This window comes from Fomitiporia mediterranea (assembly GCF_000271605.1).
Source record: "Fomitiporia mediterranea MF3/22 unplaced genomic scaffold FOMMEscaffold_11, whole genome shotgun sequence".
Classification (NCBI taxonomy): Eukaryota; Fungi; Basidiomycota; class Agaricomycetes; order Hymenochaetales; family Hymenochaetaceae; genus Fomitiporia; species Fomitiporia mediterranea.
The window spans coordinates 2,082,769-2,093,548 of NW_006760396.1; the positions used below are offsets into that span (position 1 = coordinate 2,082,769).

The 10,780-nt window shown below is 36.9% G+C and overlaps 1 protein-coding gene across 1 annotated transcript; it reads left to right on the forward strand.

Annotated features, from left to right (window-relative positions):
* Positions 1–4,624: 4,624 nt before the first annotated feature.
* Positions 4,625–4,972, forward strand: FOMMEDRAFT_93298 (uncharacterized protein; the record flags this gene model as incomplete). The annotated part of the gene is made up of 1 exon (XM_007269875.1): positions 4,625–4,972. A coding segment is annotated over one exon (348 nt), but the record flags the coding sequence as incomplete, so codon positions are not given.
* Between the last annotated feature and the right edge of the window lie 5,808 nt (positions 4,973–10,780).

Below are 10,780 nucleotides of genomic sequence, written 5' to 3' on the forward strand. Positions count from 1 at the left end.
ACATTGTATACATTATAAGGCATAAAAGATTTGTTCACATTATAAAGGTACATAAAGTTTTTTATCCCTTACAATAAGTAAAATGACTTATATTTGATCTCGAAAATGATGAGGAGTATATACTATAGGAAGGATGGTATTAATTATAATGTATGCAAATTAATATAACAGTCTAAAAGACTGTTCCAAACCAATATACATTTTTCTGCCTTATAATGTTGACAGAAGCCTTACTAAAGAATTGCAATGTATATACAAACTCTACTTATATTCATTTTACTTTTTCGCCCTTACATGCATTAATAATGATTCAAATTATTTATATTTTCGTGGCAATATTACAACATTACTAAATACTAATTATAGCACTAACAGGTGCAGGAGTGAGAAGAAAAGTGGCAAAAGCAGAAAGCATACTGTATGAGTGTCAGGGCAAGAAATGAGACAAACAGCTGATCTTGTTAACACAAAGCAAGGGAAACAGTTACAAGACTTGCTAAATGAGGCAAGTAAGGTGAACGTCAATGTGTAGAATTAGAAAGTGGAAAAACGAACCTAAACCTTATCCATGTGTGTATTGTCTGGCAGGTGAGTGTCTTGTGTTCAAGTAGCCAGTCCTTGACCCTGGCCAGCCAATCCTCCTGCTTGGGACTGTCCACACCCTTTGCAAACCTTCTGAGCTCTCAAAATGGCTGTAATCAATGACTCCTTGTCCTCCTCAGGTTCAATAGTGAGCAATTCACCAGAGGAGCCAAAAACCTGCCTAGAAACCTGGTAGTTAGTTAATGTAGCTTTAAGTAAATTTAAAAATGTATAAAACATACCCATTCCACCAATTAAGTGTGTCCTAGACTTATAGAGACTTGCAGTCTTTGAAAAACTCGAGAATAGTGTAATAAAACACTTTGAAATTAAAATTTTCATTGACCTTGCCAAAGGTTTCAAGTGTTGAAATAAAAAAGTGTGCCTATCATATCAAAAGTATTGTCAGTATTACTAGATTATATCACTATTGTAGCCTGAGTACTTACCTGGACACATATGTAAGCAATCATCTCTAGGGTGACAGACTTCACACCTACAATCTCAGCATTATTTGCCTACATTGTTTTACCTTTGCTACCAGGCTCAGCATTTGTAGAACTTGGGCTTGTAAAGATCAGCTGAAGGTACTACAAAAGAAGTATTAGTATTTGTAAAGAATAATAGGAGTGTACTTACTTTGACAAGAAAACAGCCTTGGAATAGGCCCTTGTCCATTACTTCTGGATTGTATGACCCTTCCTCATACAGGAATGTAGGGAATGACCTATGTGTGATCAGGTATTTTTTTGACTTTACATTGTCTTTGAAACTATACAGTAAGGATATGAGTAAGAGTGTTCATTTTTTGTTTGACTTCATCTGTTGGTCTGCATACCTTTCCTCACTACTGTGTGCATGCAGGAGTAGTATTAGTACAATCATCTGTAACAATTGTGGATAGTGTATACCTCTGCCCATCTTACTTGGTTGATTGTCAATTGGTGGTTCTGGCTGGCCTTCCTTGAGCACATGGTAGTGCCCCCTCTGTTTGAGTGTAGATGTGTTGTTACTACAACCTTGCTCTGCTTTCTTGTTCACCTAAAGTAAATAGAATAGATTAGTATCATTAGTGACTACAGAATACAGTGTGTGATAATGAAAGTCTGATGACAGAGATGGAGAATGAATTCTGAGGGAATGAAGATAGATGGGGATAGTACACACACACATGTATTGGCTGCAGAGTGGACATTGGTTGTAAAGTTATTTTGTCTGTCAACTGGAGTAGAACAGTAAGGAATGTGATAGAATGGATAGGTGCAACTTCATTGTGTTATGTACATACCTCAACCCAAAGTGCCTTAGCCTCTAGACTAGAAAGCACTTCATAATAGGCCCTCTTATTAGAAAAGAGCACAAGGACACTCTTATAAACCCTGAAGAGAAGGTCCTTCTCTTCTTTACAACTGACACAGAGTTGTCAGTAATTGCCAGAGGAGCAGAATATAATCAAACTTATGTATTTGTAATAACTCTCTTGCAAAGTTCCATGTCCTTAGTGTTATAGTTTACAGCTGTCACTTCCATTCTTGAATACATTTCAAGAGATTCAACAGTTATACCATAGTTTATAGCACCTAGAATGTTAACCCAAAGGTCAATGTTCTGCTTGATAGACTGTGAGAGCTGACATATTTGTTCAAGTGTGTCTCTGTACCTGTGTATTATAAATGTTATAAGTGAATGTAATAGTATATAAAAACAACAAGATGACTCACTTGATTTGCTTTGAATGGCCAGATTTTGTTACAAGGCTCCTCTTCTCAAGTGTTTACTGTTTTGAAGACAGTAGGACACTTGGCAGAGAAGGAACCTCACTCAGGTCAAGGCTTGGTGCTTGTCCTTGGTTGAGAGGGGGTAGGGAGGACAACCTGAGTTTGTATGAGTGAAAACAAACTGGCATATTAAGTAACTTGAGAGGAAGATGGATTGAGACAAGAGAACAAGGACTGAGAGTGTTAGAGATAGTATGAGAGTAAGTCAGCAAAGTCTAGCAAGTTATTAAAAGTGATTCAAGGAACAGTACTGACTAGGATACTACTAACAAGTAGTAATATTAATACTTTCTGTGTCAAAGATGGAAAGAGGATGAAAGGAGTGAGTGAGTAAGGACAAGGAAGTAAGGTAACTGTGACTGAGGGCAAGAGCCTGAGAGTGTTGACAATAAGAGCTCTTGTAGAGGGGGGGGAAGGACTTATCTAGCAAAAATACACTAGGAAAAGCAGGTGTATCCAAAATGAGAGGATTTGATATACCTAAAATAAGAAGTATACAGTCACTTAGCTGCTAGTACTCTGTATACACTGTACATAGCCTTACACACATAAAATACTTAGCTCAGACATGTGTAAATTCAGTGTTTCAGCTATATATTTAGTAACATTCAATAAATACATAAATTGACTAGCTCAAAATCATTAATATTAGTCTGCATCCAAGCTAGGGGTCAAATATTGGCCAAGCTACTAGGGAACTTCAAGTTAGCTTTATGTACAGAATTGAAGGCATCTTTCATAACATACAGTAGGCTGTAACTATAATAATGGACTTTGTACAGCTTGAATACAGAACCCACTTACTATTAAAGTTAACATATGGGTGGATCTGATACTACTCAGCAATCAAGAAAATGCTTACTATTTTCCTTCTAGTCTAGTAGTACTTCTCAATTTACTTGTACTAAGATACTTGTACTTTAGTATAGAGGACAGTACTATTGTTGTAGGACTGTAGTGTACCTTAATACTTACTATATAGAGTATATGTCTGTACAAGTCTTAGGAAGAGGTCTGACCCACTTCTTAGACTTGTACTAAGAGTAGAAAATGATGATTGCTCACTTAAAGCAAATGCAAATTATTAAGAAGACAGAGATGAACTATATAAAGTAATAAACAATGTCTAGTAGTGTTACAAATAGTGATTACTATGATTTGCACAGCTTGTGCAAGTCTTCTTTCTCAATTCTTACTACTTTCTAGAGTACTCTCAGGCTGACACAGTCTCAGACTTGTGTTACAACCTGTGTGTAAGGCAGTAAGGGAAGTAAATTGAGAAGGGCTGATATGAGCTTCAATATTCTTCTACAGTTTACTGTATAGGCACATATACTGTCATAGCAAGCATATCTGTAAATTACACTACTGTGAGGGAGTACTAACAGTAGTAGTACATATTACTGTATCTAAATCTCAGTCCTAGTTAGTGAAGATCACTAATATTGATCTATCTTGTTGTAAACCTCTGCATGTCAGATACTAGTAAAGCAGACATTCAAAGGTATATGTCAGACTAGACTGTACTTCTCTAACTCTTTAAGATGCCTTCCTTTGTTTGTGAGGCTTGTAGTAAGGTCTTTAAGAAGAAGAATGTACAAGCAATCTATTACAATTATTGTGTTGATACAAGTAGTAGTCTGAACTCTCTAAAACACATTAGAGAGTCAAATAACAAAGTGAAAAAGAGAATGAGGTTAGGTATGTGTAATAGTATCTTGATTCTTAAGCAATGCTCACCATTTTGTGTAGCTGAGACCTAGGCATTCAAAGTAGAGGATAATACTCAGACTGTTCCAGCCCTATTTGACAAGCCTCTTGAGTTTCCTGAAGGAACTAAATGTAAGAAACAACTACTAAAGCAATTTACAGATCTCCTACTATTTACTTCAAACTTGTCTGTACTTCCTACTGTATCTCTTCCACACCTTCTTGAGTTTATACTATCTCAGCTTCCTTCTCTACTGTCTTGAGTCCCCTCTCTGACTCTAGCAACTCTAGAAATCATACAAGGAACAAGAAGGAGGCTCTTTTTGTCCAAGCCAAATAAATACAAGTTACTTTGAGAGTACCCAGATTTGCCAGATGACTTCCCTGACAAGATGCTTGACTTTGAGGACTTATACAACTTACCTGGACTTTCTGCAGGTGATGCTCTGACTCAAACATCCTTACTCCCTAAACTTATTACTAATAAATATGCACTATTTAATAATGTAGCAACTTACCTTTTAACAAGCTAGGCAAATTGTAAAGTGAAAGAAAAGACAAATAATGAGCTGGATGTCCTTGTGTACAAAGTCTTGCTTCATCCAGACTTCAAGCTATTAGACTTAGTAGACTATAGAGCAAGGTGGGAGAATTCATACATTGACAGTCTACACTATAATAATGATTCCCTCAAGTCTTCCTATTCTAATGACTGGTGTAAAGGATTGGTTAAGATCAAGCTACCTCCTGAAGACAACAAGAAGTGGCCTAAGGGTGAAGAAAGAGCTCCTGAATTCAAAGTCAGGGGAATACACTACCAGCCCTTACTAACAACAATCTTTAAAGCCTTAGACAACCCTTATTCTCCTCCTTTTCATTATATGCCTTACAGGGAGCTTTAGAGACTAACAGTATTATTTACTTGTTACTAACTGTTACTTTTAAGTAAGTTCACTACCTTTTTCTACTGATTTTTAGCATTTAGGACTAAATACTAGAGGGTGAGTGTAAGGATTTGATTTACTGGTTCGTATTTTACTATTACTACATTGCTGATTGCGTCAGATCACTGTGCAGTAGGACCCACAAGTGCATATATTCTCATTGTAGTTAGTTACACTTCCTCCTCATGTATCTACACGTGTATACCCCTATAAAAGACAGTATTGACTGCTGGGTAAAGGGGATTCTTTTCCCCTGACCCCTTGCTCAAGTACTAGGTTATCCCAGTCAGTAGTTGAGTGAACTAAGGGCAATTAGAATTCTCTTGTGAGGAACAGTGAGTTTCCTTACACTTATCATTCTTAGTAGCTCATACTCCCTGAGTACTCTTGTGTAGTTTAGTATATATAGGTGTACAAGATCAGACTAGTCCTGTAGTCTTGATCTTGTCTACTCTAGGTAGTCCTGTACTCTTAGGCTCACTCTATATACTCTACTCTTGTCTTACTCTCTCTCTCTGCCTGTTCTGTAAGTTCCAACTATGTTCTAGTACTTACATTCTGTATTTCTGTTGTATAGGATAGTTGTAGCCTGGGTCCCCTCACTGAGCCTTCAGGTCCCCTCTATACTGTTACTAACAGTTCTAGATCTTTCCCTAAGTCTTCTTTAATAGACTTAGTTTAGGAGACAATTATCCTTATTAACTTCTAGTCTTATCTTTATGCTTCTGTATTCAATCATAGAACTTACAACCAAAGTTCTAGATTGCCTCATGTATTCCTCATGTTGTCCTCATGTAGTCCTCATGTTTATAACTTTATTACTTTCCTATCTATATGGGCAAAGTGTATAAAGGAGACTACTTTTCCTGTAGTCTCTCCTCAGAGCTCTCAGTTCCCTTTCCTTTACTAGTACTAGTCCTCCTCAAGTATAGAGCTACAGAGTATTGGCTCTGAATCTTTACTAGCTTTAATGGTCCTTTGTCTTTGTACAAAGCATTCCTAGCTAGCTATGTAGTAAGTAAGTATAAATATTTTCCTTTTATCTCTTTAGGTTTTCTCCTAGTCTTTTCCTTTATACTTCTTGCTCTAGACACTGTACTCTTTCCAGATCCCCTCTCCATACAAGCATTCTAAATGACTTGTCTTTAGTTGAGGTTATTAAGTAATACTGTACTAGAGTATGTGTTTAACCTTAGAGAGATAAAGACCTTGTTCTCAGGTTTTGTTACCTTTTCCTAACTGACTTAGTACCTACTCCTTCCTGTCCCCTCTCTCTACTGATGGATTGATCACCTATTAGTAATGATTAGAGGTTAATAATGCTGAGCTAGAGTTCTTACTAAGCAGGACAACAAAGGTAGCCTAGTTGATCTGGCCAATCTCTAGACTTGTGACTAATAGGGTTTTGTATATAAACTACTTAGTCCTAAGTCTTAAGTTAAGCTTTTCCAAACTTAGTTACTGTATTTTACAATTCCTAACACTAAGCAATATAGTTTACTATAAATGTGTTCAGGAGGAGAGTCATACTTAAGGAAGAGGAGAGATAATTAAGGGTTAGTAGAAAGTTTACTATACAGCTTTAATACTATACATAAAATACTTTGCCCATACATATGGGAAACATTGTCGTGATGTAGTACTGCCTCTCTGAAGTGATCCGAAGTCAATCTGGTACATATTGAGACAGTGGTGGTGTTCTGGACAGTGAGTAGCATGGTTCCAAACCATGTGAAACTAGATAAAACGTTAATAGAATTAAACATAGTCAATATTACTGTATAGTCAATTAGTAGGAAAGTTGCCTCTTGATTGTTGCTATTGATACAACACTTTTTGAAGGGAATCTGTGGAGTTCCTGGAGAGATATAGTGTTTTGGCTCTTGGGTACTCTGAGACACACAGTGTAGATCAATATGTACAGAAGTGGAAATTCCAGCAGCATGGTAATTGCAAATATTCTCTTCTCCTGTGTCTTTGGGAAGCACAGAGGTAAATCCCTGATCAACAAAGCTATAGCCTTCTTCCTCAATAGAATGGATTAGTGTTGTGGCTTCTAGCTGACCTTGCACGTTTCTCTGCTTCTGTAGAATAGTAATGCAATAATAGATAGCAGAGATGTATTCCAAAATTCCTCTGCTATGTCCTCGATTTTTCCAATAGACTAGTTCCTGCAAATGTAGTGCCTTGTACTTGTATTGGTAGAATATCTCCAAGTATGTACTCTTTTGTGTGCAATAACCAACTGTGATGCAACACTGGATATCCTGTTGAGCCTGATGTCCAAATACTAATTGTAGAGTGTAACCTAGAGTGTAATATTTGTCCTTGAATGAAAATATTGTCTTGAATTCAATAAGATTGTGAGGTATGAGCCTAATATCACTAGATATGTGAGTATATGTACAGTATCTCTGTGCACAATGAATGTCCTACTGTATTCTCATACTGTTTCCTTGTATCTCAACTCGTTTGTGTCTTTGTAAGTTGACTGATTCGATTCCTGAATTGTCTGAGTATACTTTCAATGTCTCATAGTGTAATGTTCTATCACACTGTGTCCAAGTAGCATTCTCTACTTTCCTGAATGCTGTAACTGTCTGTATGCTACATTGTTCCATGTATGTCTTAATGAAATGTCCTGTCTGTATGCACAGTAGTGCTGCCTGAAGTCCTGAGTGTATGCTGCCAATTCTCTGTTCATTTGGCAAATCCATGTGTGGATTGATGTGTTCTAGCATTGACTTCCTGTCTTTCTGTGTCCTTGTCCTTGTTCTGATGTATTCTTTCCTTGTGTACCTATCATGTGTCCTGTTTCCTGTAGTACTGATACTGTCTGGTACTGTAAAGTCCTTTGCAAAATCATTCTGTAGCAATCCAAGTAAGAAAATTGTATGTTCAAACATGATTGTATACTCAAAGAGTGTGTATGTAATGCAATGTGTGTGCCTCTCACCCTCTTGTTGAAATATGACTTCATTTTCAGTGTAAGATGTCTGGTACTGTCCTAGAACATATCTGTAGTGTCTGGAGAGGTCTTCTGTATGATTTTGTACTTCAAACTGATTGTAACTACTTATTCCTAGAGTAGATTGAACTGTATCATTGTTCAATAGATGTCCTAGAGTGTCCTAATGCTCTGTTTCCTTCTGTAGCATTGAAGTATCATGCCTGAATGCTTGAATAGTCTGATCAATCATTGCTAATTCACTATCACTCTGATATTTGCTAGCTGTATGTGTATTGCCTTTGCTTTCCCTTGAAGTGGTGTGATAATCTGTTTGAGCAGATTGAGTGGATTGAGCAGATTGTCTGGGTTCCAAACCTGTTCTCTGGCTTAAAGTTGCCCTCTAAACTTCTGTACTTTGTTCCATATGATGTGTATCCATTCCTGATCTCAGTAGTGTCTTACTGTCATTCTGATACATAGATTGTAGTGGTTTCACATCCTGTAGATTGTACTTGTCATCCTGTAGCTTGAATATTGTGATCCTTACTATGTATCCTGAGTATATGTGTACTAGCACATCTGTTTGAGTGCCTACAATGTCTATAATACACCTGATAGAGTGTCCTGAGTCTATTCCAATGAATCCTGACTGTCTGAAGGTGTATTTCACAATGTAATACCTTATGTTCTCCTGAAACTGTGTTCTGTACAATATATCCTTGTGTTCTGAACTGGTTTTGGCATTTTCCAACAGTTCTTCATCATAAACTGAGTAGTTTCATAGTGTAACATCCAATTGTACCTTATAGAACAGTGCTCTATGCAAATTACTTCAATTGTGCTCATTACTGATTGTTTCTTCAATCCTGAAGATGGAAATGTCTGTTCCAATGTCAACTGACGTAGTTCCTTTGTAGTACTCAATACTAATCCTGTATCTCTTCCTGTACTGAATAGAATTGACTGTGTATGTGTATGTCTGTGTCTTTCTATCACTGTCAATATATTTCCATGCCTGATGCTTATTCTGAAGCAGTATCATCTTATTCCTGATGTATATACACTTTGCCTTACTCAATGTGCTGATGTCTGTCTTCTAATGTGTGATGTAGCCTTCTAACTTAATAGAATACCTGTGTGAATCGTTTGGATTGAAATATTTCTCAGTATCCAAGAGTAGTCATATTTTATAGTCTAGTAATGCTTGATAGATTGTCCTGCTTGCACAGTTTACTATTTGCATTGTCTTGTAAACTATAATACTATCTGGCTGGTTATATTCTGATTGTCTAACATTCTCAGGTCCTTTCCTAATGTCCTAGTACACATTCCTGTTGTCTGTGAACAGCCTGTATTTCTTAAGAGCATTGTTTTGATTTGTGGCTCTAAGAATTGGTAGTAGTGTCTCTAAAGTGTCCTTGTATGTGTTGCCTTACGCCTGTAGTGTCTTAGATTCCTTAAAACAATGGTTGTATGTGTGTTTCCTAGTCCTTTCCATGTACCATGTGTATCTGTAGTCTTGTAGAATACTTTCTACACTGTATACCTGTGCTCTCAAGTGTAAAATGTTATTGTATGCTTCATACAGTTGTCTGTGCCTCAATGTAGCTATCTGGTACTGTTTCATACAGTTCTGCTTGGCTTGTTTGCTGTACTATTTCTTAGTCCTGTAGTCCTATAGGGTCTTGAATATACTGAATTTGCTCTTTCAAATGTGTTGTTCACATGCCTGAACTTGTGTTCTGTTGCAGAACTCTCTTGTTCCGTTACTGAATCCTTAGTAGTGCCTTCACAAAGTATCCAAATTGATAAAACATGTATATTGCTGCTAGATATGTAAGAATCTGTGTCATAGTCTGTTCTTGAACTACTGCTTGAGCTATTCTTATACTTGCTACACTTGATATGTAGCTTTGAACTGTATAGTTTGCTACACTCTGAATCAATATTGTTCTCACTAATACCACTAGTGTATGCCTTGCCTAGGACTGCTTTCAATTGCAAAGTATTGCTATAGAATTGTTTGTTCCTTTTATTTTTGCAAGGGGTACTCTAATGTCCTGAAAAACTTAGTATTTCCATTTGAGACTGTATATATCCAGGTATTTCACTTTCTCTCTTATTCCTGGACCTGGCTAGGGTGTTGTATCTGTTGTAGTACTCCTGTACATTGCTCCTGTACAATGTGTAGTCAATATCTGCCATGTATGAGGTTAAACACTTGATTTTGTGGGTGTATACTTGATTTTCACCCTCTGAATCAAGTACTGATCCTTGTAGTTCTAATTTGTGTTCACTTTTGCTATCCTCAAAGTACTGTTCTGTAAATGCAATGTCTGTTTTGCTTGGATAGTCTGAATCGATTTCACAATTGTATTGAATGCCTGGCAGTTCTGGTTTTCGTTCTGTTCCTTACACTTTACATATTCCTCTTGCTTTGTACTTTCCTTTTGCTTTCTGCAAATGTGATAGTTTGTCTAGACTCTTGAGTGTTTCTTCTACACTCTTAGATTGATAGTTATGATCTCTATTGTCTTTTGGTACTGTAGCATGTCTGGCTTTCGTTCTGTAGCCTGCCTGAAGTGTTTCACACTTTTCTGTTACTATACTATTGAGTCTGCTCTTGTTTGATGAAGGAGTTGCTTTCTCCTCTTCCTAATACATTCCATCAAACTTGTACATTCTCTTATTCAAATCTTCAATGTCTATTGAACTGTAGAATGGGCTGACATGTCCTATGTCTATCTCAATTGCTCTGGCTCTTACAATGTGTCTGAAGGTCTTACTTGCCTTCTGGAAATCTTGTTCCTTATCAA